The sequence below is a fragment of the Chiloscyllium plagiosum genome, chromosome 5, assembly GCF_004010195.1.
Source record: "Chiloscyllium plagiosum isolate BGI_BamShark_2017 chromosome 5, ASM401019v2, whole genome shotgun sequence".
Lineage (NCBI taxonomy): Eukaryota > Metazoa > Chordata > Chondrichthyes > Orectolobiformes > Hemiscylliidae > Chiloscyllium > Chiloscyllium plagiosum.
In genome coordinates, this window is record NC_057714.1 from 105,847,414 (window position 1) to 105,860,403 (window position 12,990).

A 12,990-nucleotide genomic window follows, 5' to 3' on the forward strand; every position below is an offset into this window, starting at 1 on the left:
CTTCAACTGGAACGTTGGGGGTGGGGTGCGGATAAGAGGGGCTGAGAAATAAACCAGAGGAGGGTGGAGCTGGGGGAAGGTAATTAGGAATGCGATAGGGAGATGAAGGTGGGGGTTGATGGCGATAGGCTGGAGTGGTGGGTGGAGCGGATGGGTGGGAAGGAAGAAGGACAGGTAGCATAGATCAAGAGGACGGTGCTGAGTTGGATCTGGGATAAGTTGGGGGAAGGGAAATGGAGAAACTGGTGAAATCAACATTGATTCTGTGTGGGTTAGAGGATCCCAAGGTGGAAGATGAGGCATTCTTCCTCCAAGCATCAAGTGGCTAGGATTTGGCGGTGAAAGAGGCCCAGGACTTGCAAGTCCTTGGTGGAGTGGAAGGGAGAGTTGAAGTGTTCTGCCACAGGGCGGTGGGGTTGTGGCAACCACATGGAATCAATGCCAATTTCACCAGTTTCCTCATCTTCCCTCCCAGACCTTATCCCAGATCCAACCCTCCAACTTGGCACTGCCCTCTTGAACTGCCCTACCTGTCCATCTTCCTATCCACATATCCACTCCACCCGCCGCTCCAAAATATCACCATCAGCCCCCACCTTCATCTACCTATTGCAATCCCAGCTACCTTTCCCCCAGCTCCACCGTCCTTTGATTTATCTCTTAGCCCCTCTTGTGCACTCCCTACATTCCTGATGAAGAGGTTATGCTTGAAACGTCGACTCTCATGCTCCTCGGATGCTGCCTGACCGGCTGTGCTTTTCCACTGCCACACGTTTTGACTCTGATCTGCAGCATCTGCAGTGATCACTTTTTCCTATCTGGTCACTGTGTGCGGCTTTCCTGTAGACGCTGGTCTGCAGTTCTCATTCTACTGTGACATCCAGGAAGGGGTTCTATTATTGTTTTCTTGTTATTTCGTGGACTTTATACAGGGTAAGGTTAATGTTTATGTGCTTGTGGGTTTCTTCTAATTTGTTGTGTTTCATGATCACAAAGGTGTCATCCACATAGCGGACCCAAAGCCTGGTCTGGATTGTGATTGCCAGTCTCTTTTTATATTCCCCCTTCTATTTCTCCCTCATTGTTTCTTCACTTCCCCCTCAAACCCTCTGTCATCTCAATTCTATTAACCACCTGAGCATTATTCTTTACCTTTCTCTTTTATGTGGAGTCATAGAGTTGTGAAATCATCAAGACATGAAGCACAAAACAGACCCTTCGGTCCAACTTGTCCATGCCGACTAAACTTGTCCCACTTGCCTGTCCTTGGCTCATAACCCTCCAAATATTTATTATTCATGTACTTATCTAAATGTCTTATAAATATTGCAACTACACCCGCATCCACCACTTCCATGGAAGTTCATTCCACACATGAACCACTGTCTATGTAAAAGAAAAATGCCCCTCCTGTCTTTTTTAAACCTTTCTTCGCAAACCTTTCTTCTCTGGCCTTAAAATCTCCCACCCTGGGGGAAACATACCTGCCATTCACCTTGTCTATACCCTACTACCTATATTTCATTCATTAATTCTTTCATTATCCAGGGAGATCTGGATTTGATTGCCCTCTTTTTCCCATTGTCAGAACGGATCTCACCTGTACCACAATTATTTCCTCTCTAAAGACACAGTTCCAATTTTGCCCGACCAGTCTTTGTTTCCAGTTCAATGGACCAGATTGGTGTCATCTCACTAAAGTTGGCTCAATCTAATTAATTACTATTTTACTGTGGATTGCTCCACAGCTAACCTAAACCTAATAATACAATGATTACTGTCTCCTAAATGTTCCCATCTAATACTTAATTCACTTGATTTACCTCATCCCCAGAACCAGATTTAGATATCCTTCATTCCTCAATGATCTGAAAACACATTTGTGTAGAAAAATCTCCTAAGCTTTCGAAATTCTTGCCCCTCTCTGTTCCTTACACTAAAACATCACCAATCTGCATTCTCATTAAAGCTGTTCTATCATTCTCACACTTCTCTGTAATTCTTTGCAATTATTTTCTGCCGTATCATTCCCACCAAGTGATAAAATACTCATAACACTGGTTCTGACATCAGATGTGATTCTGCAATTGGAAAACATTTATTAAGTTATCCTGACCATGCTAAAAATTACACCAGCAACCAAAGCAAAATTATCAGTTAACCTTGCAATGTGATTTTTATTCATTGTCTATAAAGGCTACATACATTCACGGGCAGAACCCTGCCCTTTGCAGGTAAAAGGAATATATCTGTACATTGCATCTCTTTCATTGAGAAAGGCATTGTGAATCCTGCCAATCTCTGCTGCAATTCCTACTGTAAGGTCTTGGCCAGAGTCCACCTTCCTGGCCCGAGTTCAATCATATTATTAAAATTGGCAGTTCTTGCCAACTACCGTGCAATTAATCAATAACCTCTCCCCATGTTGTGTAAATTGTTGCTCATTTTCTAAGTTTGGTTTCTTCTGTCCAAGTCCTGGTCAGTACAAGATTAAAAGTTTCAACTCGGTGTCTCTATTTCGCAATGTCTGGGTCTCTAACAGCTCAATCATTGCAAATGTCAGTTTGAGACATAGTTTTGTCATGGAAGCTGATGACCGTATTTGCATTCATAGATGCACACACCCACGTCCAGAATTTGTGGAAGAAGTAACGGCAAAGTTATCAACTCGCGCGGAAAGAGTAAACTGGACGCCATTTTCTGGATGTGAAAATGAAGAGACTTCTGAGCTACTCTACTCCGGCAGAAGGTAGTGACGTTTTGCTTAATTGACTGACTGTTAAAAATGCATGGAATATGTTCCATATTTCTACTTACCCACTAGACACCCAAATTTCCAGAATAAATAAAGGTTTGTCTGTCACTATTTAAATGGATTGCTAACAGCTTGGGTAGTCTTAATTACAGTTAAACAACCACTGACACTTCAAATTACTTACTGTTGGAGATTTAGAAAAAGTACTGTAATATTTTTCTGGTTCTTTATCTTCCTCTCCATTTGCAATCCTCCTTGTTTTGCTTCCTTTATATAGATTGATAGAACAACATAGAATAGCCTTTATTGTCACATATACTCAACAAGTAATTATATGTTGTCAATTACAGCACCAACTTAGATACAGAAATACCTAGGCACAGCTTTGTTGATACTGTTAAACAGTTTATTCTTTACATGTCCTAATTCCAACTGTCTATCTCAGTAAAAATTCTTCAAATTAATGAAGGAGGTACTCTGGTTGTGCAAGGGCTTTTGGACCCTGAAGCTTGCAATGAGGTCAAGGAGCTGCTACTCACTGGGCATAAATAGCACAGTGTAGGTGGGGTTAGGCGAAACACACTGACAGCAAGGCAGAAGTCTGAAGTCTAGCCACTTGAATGTCTGAAACGCATGCTGAAGAACGTACAAGGTAGACTGACTAGTATTAGGCAGTAGAGTTCATAGAGTCGTCTTGTAATGATGTAGATTTCCAAATACCATGCACATAATAATTCTGTGTTCACAAAGAATCATCAATGTTATAATAAAGATCAAGCCTAAAAGACAGCTCTTGACTGTTGAAACCAAACTGATACAAAGCCATACTACTACTGGCCCAGCCCATACAGGGGACAGATCTCCTATAGAGGGCGCCGGGTTAAAGAAAGGAATTTGTCACCAATCTGCGGGTAAGGAGCTCTCTCTGCATGCTCCTGAGCGGCTGGCTACATTATCCAATCCTGCCATCCTATCTTTTCTCCCGCAGGTACTTCAACTCGCTCCCCCCTAACTGCACCACCCCAAGGCGTTCACCAAGCCTCTCTCTCTCTCTCTCTCCGGGTAAGGATGATCTTTTGCACCGTTCACTAACTTCACTGAAAGATCACCCCCACCACCACTATCACCACACGTCCAAGCCCCCATCAAACCACTGGGCTTCTTGTCTCTAGTCATTGTGAAGGGAAACTACATTTCAATTCAACATCCGCATGCTCGCTTTTGTCAAGGGTTGGATTGGGATAAGTGGCATTGCCCGTCACACACACACACACACTCCACACAGGAACACAGCAGAAGAGTCCACGAGTTTACAGAGTGGCAACTTTCACCTCCCTTCGGCGTCCCGAGAGTTCAAAGCAGTAAAAGTTGATTCCCAATTCACGCAGAGCAAGATGGTGATTTTTTGTTTTTGATTTCTAAAGCACAATAACAATAGCTTCTTGGGGTACGATACGTACAGTTTTGCTTACCTGGCTGCTGGTTTGCGTGTTTACTTTCTGGTGCGTCGCTATCATCACTGGTGCAGGGAGAGAGAGGAAATCCTTTCACAAAGGAAATCCGCTGGAGTGTATCATTCCCTGAAGACAAGCCGTTCACCGAGACCCTGGCACCGTGATGTTAAGAAACGGGCTCCGGGATGGGGCACTGTCACAAGTATCTCGGCAGGGGTATCATTCCCACCAAACCATTTTCTTTCAGAAAGATGTATCATGGAAACGGCTCAGCTCTTTTACCGATTCCCTCCTTTCTCGGGAGGTGCTGTGTGGGCTCAATACTATAGATCTATGGCAACGAGTGCAGTTTTAAACTGCATTGGGTGGTGCTGTTCAGACAACCAGGGGGAAAAAAAATCGAAAAAGTTGGATTTTTTTTTTGCTTTTTCCTGCTTTATAATATAAGCTTTAGATACACATATATATCCAGTTCTGACAGTTCTTTCACAGCTTGACAGTGGACACCTCTTTAATCAGTTTTAGTCTGGTGCAGTCGTACATCACTGCTTTTATTTATTCCGTCTCATTCTTGTATCGTAAATTATCCAGTCTCCCAAGCTGGGCTTGGAAGCAAAATAAAGAGGTAAACATGTTAATTTGGCCAAGAAACTCAAAAAAAAAATGAAAAATGACAAGGTATTCATATCAATCAAATTGGAGAAAGAAATACACCTCAGATCCCTCAAGTGTCTGCACCCTTCACAACTTACATTTATATAGTGCCTACACCATAGTAGCAAGTGCCAAGGTGCTCCACACCACTCAAGAATCTCAACATCATTGAAATACCAACTTAAAGTGGGCCAATTGATTGGAACCCATGCACCAACATAAATGGTCACTCTCTCCACCACCAACTGTGGCAGAAGGGTGACCCATCTATAAAATGCACAGCAGTACCTCACCAAGGCACCTCTGACAGCACTGACTAAACTCTGTCACCAAGAGCAGCAGATATATAGAGTCGTTGAGTCATAAAGATGTACAGCATGGAAACAGAACATTCGGTCCAACATGTCCATGGGGAGTGGCACGGTGGCCCAGTGGTTAGCACTGCTGCCTCACAGCATCAGGGTCCCAGGGTCAATTCCAGCCTTGGTTCACTGTCTGTGTGGAAGTTGCACATTCTCCTTGTGTCTGCGTGGGTTTCCTCCAGGTGCTCCGGTTTCCTCCTACAGTCCAAAGATGCGTAGTGAATTGGTTATGCTAAATTGCCTCTAGGGTTAGGTGCATTAGTCAAAGAGTTACTCTTCAGAGGGTCGGTGTGGACTGGTTGGGCTGAAGGGCCTGTTTCCGTACTGTAGGGAATCTAATCTAATCATGCCGACCAGATATTCCAACCCAATCTAGTCCCATCTGCCAGCACCCGGCCCATATCCCTCCAAACCCTTCCTATTCATATATCCATCCAAATGCCTTTTAAATGTTGCAATTGTACCACAAACACTTCCAATCTTCTCTCCAAAGTACACACCATCCCAAAGTAGAAACATCACCAATCCTTCACAGTCGCTGGAGCTGATAACCTTTTATTCATTCGCGGGATGTGGGTGTCACTGGCTGGGCCAGCATTTATTGCCCATCCCTAGTTGTCCTTGAGAAGGTGGTGGTGAGCTGCCTTCCTGAACCACTGCAGTTCATGTGATGGCGGTTGACCCACAATAGCCCTAGGGAGGGAATTCCCGGAGCTCTCCTAAATGTTGAAACTCTCATCCTAACAGTACTGTGGACGTATCTACCTCCTCCTCCAAGTCTGCACCTTCTCAAGAGCAGTTTGAGATGGGCAATGAATGGTAGCCTAGCCAGCAATCTCATGAAAGAATACCCTGAGTGTAATCTGGCAAAAGATATTTGTTATCTATATTTAAGTATTCACTTGTGTTGCTATAGTCTTCAGGATGATGGACCAATCACTGGAAAATGGGATTAGTGTAGTCAGGTCCTTGTTGACCAGAATGGATATGATGGGTTGAAAGGCCTCCTTTAGCGTAGCAAACATCTTTGCATGATTTTACAGAAGTTCATACCAAACAAGTAGATAATAGAATAGACAACTAAATACTTGGGGCAGCAAGGCAGGTGTTAAGGAACATTATAAAAGGAGAGAGAGAGAGAGAGCGAGAGAGACAGATGGAGGGTTTTGAGGAAGGAATGCGAAAAGAAAATCCTAGATATCTGGTGACACTACTGCCAATTATCTCAGCAGAAGTAAAACTGAAAAAGATGACAGTGATAAGAAGGGGAGAAATCATGGAAGCTTTTGCAAATGAGGGAGGGAAATTTTGCAAGTAGGTCAGAAGGATGGTGGGTCAGTGGGAGTTGGTGCAAAACAGGAAATGGAAACAGTGTTTCAGATGAGCTTATGTTTAAGGAGGATGGGTGATGTGGAGCTGTCCAACAGCACAATGGTATAAACCAGCTCATCTCTGACAAAAAAAACATGAAAGAACTGTTTCAGCTGTGAATCAGATGAAGCGGGGGTGGAGATGGTACAATGTTATGGAGGCAAAGTAAGTAATCTCCATAACAAAGAAGATAAGAAGTCGAAAACATAACTTAGGGGCAAAGATTCTAAGATTTTACTCAAGAGTACTTAATTGTCTGTGAATCACTTTGGTGCAACTTGAAAATCCGAAAGGTACTAATGGCAAACAAACTCTGCCTTCATTTTCTTCCTTTATCATCCTCCATGCCAGTGCTCTTTGCTTGCCAGAGTCACTTTTGCAATGACTGGCAATGTCAAATGTGATGTCTTTCAGGGCTGTGTAAGAGCAGAATGCTGCCACAAACATGACTGACCACCATATAGTTTTTTTGGTAAAAGGCACCTCTTCACGTTGCCCTAGTCAGCTGAATGAACACTCTACACTTGGCATCTCTTGAAGCAGTGCTCATATAGTCAGAGTCATCGAGATGTACAGCTTGGAAACAGACCATTCGGTACAACTTGTCCATGCTGACTAGATATCCTAAATTAACCTAGTCCCATTTGCCAGCATTTGACCCATATCCCTCTGAACCTTTCCTATTCATACACCCATCCAGATGCCTTTTAATTGTACCAGCCTCCACCACTTCCTCTGGCAGCTCATTTCATACACACACCACCCTTTGTATGAACAAGTTGCCCTTTAGGTCCCTTTTAAATCTTTCTTTTCTCACTCTAAACCTACACCCTCTAGTTCTGGAAGTAAAGACCTTGTCTATTTTCCCTATCCATATCCCTCATGATTTTATAAACCTCTATAAGGTCACCCCTCAGTCTCTGATGCTCCAGGGAAAACAGCCCCAGCCTACTCAGCCTCTGCCCACAGCTCAAACCCTCCAACCCTGGCAACGTCCTTGTAAATCATCCAAGTTTCACAACATTCTTCCTCTCAGAGAGAGAGAGACCAGAATTGCATGCAATTTTCCAAAAGTGATTTTATCAATGTTGTTTAACTGTACCCATTCTCCCTGTTCATAGAAATCAACCATATCTTCAGCAGTAATCTCAGTTGCGCATGACATAATAGGAGCCCAAGTACCTGTCAGTGACAAGGTCAGTATTACTACCTGTCCTTAATTCTTCTCAAGTAAGCAAAGGCAAGCTGCATTCTTAAATATTTCCAGTCTGTGTAGTGAAAACATATTTATAGTTAACTTTGCTGTAATCACTTGATAAACTTCGTTGCATACTAGGTCTATTCTCAGGCCAATTAGCATCAGATGTATTGCTGGGGGTTTGATGCATAGTATAGGCCAGATGAGGTAAGGACAATAGGTTTCTTTCCTTATTCTTGGGGTCGAGGTAATTAAGCTTCATTAGCAGTAATGGGTGATGAATATATGAATCTGACAGGGAATAATAGTAGAGTGATACTGTTATTGGATTGATAATCAAGGGACATAAACTAAAGTTCCAGACACTTAAGTTCAACTCCCATAAAGACAGGCAGGGAATTTAAATTCAGTTAGTTCGCAAACCTGGAATGAAAAACTAGTCTAAATGATGATGATAGTCCTGAGACTGAAAGCAGAGTACAGTGGATGTCGAAAAATCTGAAATAAGAACAGAAAGTGCTGGAGAACCTCACCAAGTCTGGAAAGACCCATCCAAAAATGAGTCACAGTAGACTTGAATCATTAACTGTCTCTCTCTCTCTCTCTCAGGATAGGGGCTGCAAATCCTGCTGAATTTCTCCAGCACGTTCTGTTTTTATTTATCCTTCTGAAAGCCACTGCATTGTCAAAAACATATCTGGGGTTTACTTCTTTTAGTGCAAAGAAACCTATTGTCTTTATATATAGAGAGAATAGAATCCCTACAGTGCTCTTCAGCCCAACCGGTCCACATTGACCTTCAGAAGAGTAACCCACCCAGTGCCATTCCCCTCTGACTAATGCACTGAACCTCCACATCCCTGAACACTATGGTCAATTTAGCATGGCCAAGTCGCCTAACTTGCGCATCTTTGGATTGTGGGAGGAAACCCATGCAGACACAGGGAGAATGTGCAAACTCCACACAGACAGTTGCCCAAGGCTGGATTCAAACCCAGGTCCCTGGCGCCATGAGGTAACAGTGCTAACCACTGAGCTACTGTGCCACCCTCGTCTGAGCTACACCAAACCCACAGTGATACATCTGATCTGAGGGCGGCACGGTGGCACAGTGGTTAGCACTGCTGCCTCACAGCGCCAGAGATCCGAGTTCAATTCCCGCCTCAGGCGACTCTCTGTGTGGAGTTTGCATGTTCTCCCCGTGTCTGCGTGGGTTTCCTCCGCGTGCCCCGGTTTCCTCCCACAGTCCAAAAATGTGCAGGTTAAGTGAATTGGTCAAGTTAAATTGTCTGTAGTGTTAGGTGTAGGGGAATGGGTCTGGGTGGGTTGCGCTTCGGCAGGTCAGTGTGGACTTGTTGGGTCGAAGGGCCTGTTTCCACACTGTAAGTAATCTAATCTAAACTGCTCTAAGAATTGACCTAGTGTGCCACAAAATTTATCAAATCACTACAGAAAATTTAAATATGAATATTTATACTCCATAGACTGAAAATGTTCAAGAATGCACCTCACCTTTTCTTTCATTCTTAAGAATAATCAAAGATGGGCAGTAATACTGATCTGGTCACTGATGTGCACATTGCATTCCTAAAAGTCATGCCCGTTTGAGATTATTGCTTAAGGTATCAATAATGCTGGTGGAAGACTGCAGTGCAGAACACTGTCTACTGTCAGTAAAATTTGCTACTTTGTATGAATTTTCAACATAAGTTTATAACTTTTAATTGCAACTTTTAAATGACAGCACAAAAGGATATCTGACATTACCTCAATGAGGAAAGTCTGAAAAAAATGGACAACGAGCAAAACAGGCACAGGTTGTGACGGGTGATGTAAATCTTGAGCAAATGGATAAGTTCAGGATGTTTGCAAACAAGAACATGTTTTAAAGGAAAACAAAGTTTCGGAGCTGCATTGGAAGTGTAATGACAATCACAAGTTAATGACGATGATTTTGCATCATTGTTGGTTCTTTCACCAGAATGATTCAAACACTCCATTTCCCCACTGGGGTTTTATATTGTTTCTGAAATGGGTTCTACCTCTGAATGTCTACCCAGGAGGGAGGGAAGGTGGTAAAAAAGGTGATGAAAGATGAAGAGTGTTTGAGATATGGGTGGCAGAGCTGGAAAGGTTTGTAGAGACAGGCTGCGGAAGCATTTCAAGATAAGGGTGAAAATTAAAAACGTAAGTAATTGGGATTGTGGAGACAGTACAGGTAGCAGCAAAAACCAAGTGATAGTTCAGCGTTACTTGATATGGATGAGGCTGAGTGTTATACTCGGATTACTTAAACATGGAGGTGTGGGGAGATTGTGGTGTTGTGATAATATCATTAGTCTGATGTTTTGGGCTAGTGCTTCAAAGAAATGAGTGTGAATCCTACCATGACAGATGGGGACGTGTGAATGCAATTTTTTTAAAAATCAAGGATTGAAACCTAGATTAACAGGGGTGGCACAGTGGCTCAGTGGTTAGCAAGGCTGCCTCACGGCACCTGGGATCCAGGTTCAATTCCACCCTCGGGCGACTGTGTGGAGTTTGCACATTCTCCCCGGGTTTCCACTGGGTGCACCAGTGTCCTCGCATAGTCCAAAGATGTGCAGGTAAAGTGGATTGGCCATACTAAATTGCCATAATGTCCAGGGGTGGGCAGGCTAGTTGGATCAGTCACGGGAAATGCAGGGTTACAGGGATAGGGTGGGTCTGGGTGAGATGCTCTTTGGAGGGGCAGAGTTGAGAGTAGTGCTGGAAAGGTGCAGCAGGTCAGACAGCAGCAGAGGAGCAGGAGACCCAATATTTCGGGCATGAGCCCTTCATCAGGAATGAGGTTCTCCTGCTCCTCAGATGCTGCCTGACTAGCTGTACTTTCCCAGCACCACACTCTTTGACTGTGATCTCCAGCATCTGCAGTCCTCACTTTCTCCTCTTTGGAGGGGCAGTGTGGACTTGATAAGTCGCATGGCCTGCTTCCACACTTTAGAGATTCTATGATTCTAATGGTGACTGTGTAATTATTGTCAATTGTTATAAATACCCATCTGCTTCACAAATGCCCTCCTGCGAAGGAAATCTTCCATGTCTGGCCTACATGTGATTCCAGACCACAGCAATAAGGTTAACTCTTAACTGCCCTCTAAAGTGACCAAGCATGCCACTCAGTTCAAGGGTAATGAGGGATGGTCGACAAGTGTTGACCGTGCCAGCGATACCCATATCCCATGCAAGAAAACAGAAGTTATCCATGAAAGATTCGCCACATAGTGAAAATGTGCAACTTGAGATTTAATATAAATTTGGTTGTAAGTTCTTGCCAAAAATGTGCTCGCAGAGTGGGGACAGATTGTTCTGCAAGTGCTAGTGTTTGGGCTTCTGATATTTCTTATCAGTATAAATTACCCAGATTTTGAAACCAACTGCAAGATTTACACATTGTATTAAAAAATAGGCAGGCAAGCAAAGGCTGACAGTGCAAGCTGGAGATTTGTAGGCAAAGTTCAATCATTTATGTAAATCAGGAAATAGACCCAGGATGGAATTTTACCAGTGACAATTGCAAACTGTCGTTGGCTAAATAAGTGATGGGCACAAATGAAAAAGGTTGAATGTAACATTTGCAAGGCACAACAAATTTTTGGAAAGCAGCCTGAAAATAATTTTTGTTAAAATGTCCAGCCAATGATATAAGGTAAATCAAAGAAGTTAACAAAATTCAAGCATATATAAATAAATGAATGTAAGTCAAATGAGATACAAAAAGCTGAAATGATTATGGATGCTTGAAATCAGAAACAAAAACAACAGAAATTGTTAGAAAAACTCAGCAGGTCTGGCTGCAGCTGTGGACAGAAATCAGAGTTAATATTTTGGATCAAGTGACCCTTCCTCAGAACAGGAAGAGATACAATGCATTGAGGTGACTACACTTGAGAATTGTAGACACAGATCTAGTTAGCGTGCTACAAATGGATGAAAGAAATCTGAGGCAAAAAAGAAAAAAACCTAGGAAAATGAGGATCAGAAATTCCTCAGAACAAACAACGAATGATTTGCATTGATGCTGCAGTTTTCATAAACATTGGATGTCTGTTTGTAGTCAGTCAGTGAAGTACATTTTGAAACGTTTACATGTTGCAATGTAAGAAATGCAGTTGGCAATATGTTGAGAGTAAACTCCCATTACAAGGAAAGTAATAATGATCAAATTAACTGCAATTTGTGGTGTTGGTTGAGGGATAAAGTTTATTCAAGGCACAATGGATAATTCCCCAATCTTCTTAGAAATGGTACCACATTAAGGCAGATGGAACCGTTACGATTTAGTCTAACATCAAGAGATGGTTGTCACCACACTTCAAGAATAATACCTACTTTTGATTTACTGTTGCTGTGTTTTGTGTGAACGAACAGGCCAATTTTCAAAGATACTAACATTTGTTCAACAGTCTTCCTGCTGAATCTGATCGTGGAAGTGCTTGAGCACTCTTATGTGCCACCAATACACAGTGCAGATCTCACTGCAGCACAGAATTGTGGGGACGACAGCTACTCTATGCACCAGGACTTTTGTTGACCTGCAGAGGTCTGTGTTGCTATTGAAAAGTTGTTATGAAACTTGAAAGGGTACAGAAAAGATTTACAAGGATGTCGCCAAGGTTGGAGAGTTTGAGCTATCGGAAGCGGCTGAATAGGTTGGGGCTATTTTACCTGGAGTGTCAGAGACAGAGGGGTGACCTTTCAGAGGTTTATAATACCATGAGGGGGCATGGTTAAGGTGACTAGCCAAGGTCTTTTTCTCAGGGTAGGAGTGGTCAAAAGTAGAGGGCATAGGTTTAAGGAGAGAGGGGAAAGGTACAAAAACAACCTAAGAGACAACTTTTTCATGCATTGGGTGGTGCACATATGGAATGAGTTTCCAGAGGAAGTAGTGGAGGTTAGTACAATTACAATATTTAAAAAGCATCTGGATGGGTACACGAACACGTAGGATTTAGAGGGATATTGGCCAAATGCTGGCAAATGGGACTAGTTTAGTTAGATAGAGTTCAGTCTGCAGTTTGAAAGAGAGAAGGCAAAATCGGATGTAATGGTGTTACAGTTAAATAAAGGTAATTATGAGGGCATGAGAGAGGAACTGATGAAAATAGACTGGAAGCAGAGCCTAGCAGGGAAGACAATAGAGCAAAAATGGCAGGA

The 12,990-nt window shown here is 42.8% G+C and overlaps 1 protein-coding gene across 3 annotated transcripts in view; it reads right to left on the reverse strand.

Moving 5' to 3' along the window:
- Positions 1-12,990, reverse strand: part of dpp6a (dipeptidyl-peptidase 6a) — a 1,472,261-nt gene that overhangs the window by 1,222,601 nt on the left and 236,670 nt on the right. Inside the window, exon 1 of one of the 3 annotated variants that reach the window (XM_043690729.1) lies at positions 4,228-4,480. The exons of the other annotated variants lie outside the window; for them this stretch is intronic. Within the exon in view, the coding sequence (XP_043546664.1) occupies positions 4,228-4,272 (45 nt within the window). The 5' untranslated portion in view covers positions 4,273-4,480. Of the gene's footprint in view, positions 1-4,227; positions 4,481-12,990 lie in introns of those variants that run through there. 3 annotated transcript variants of the gene reach the window in all.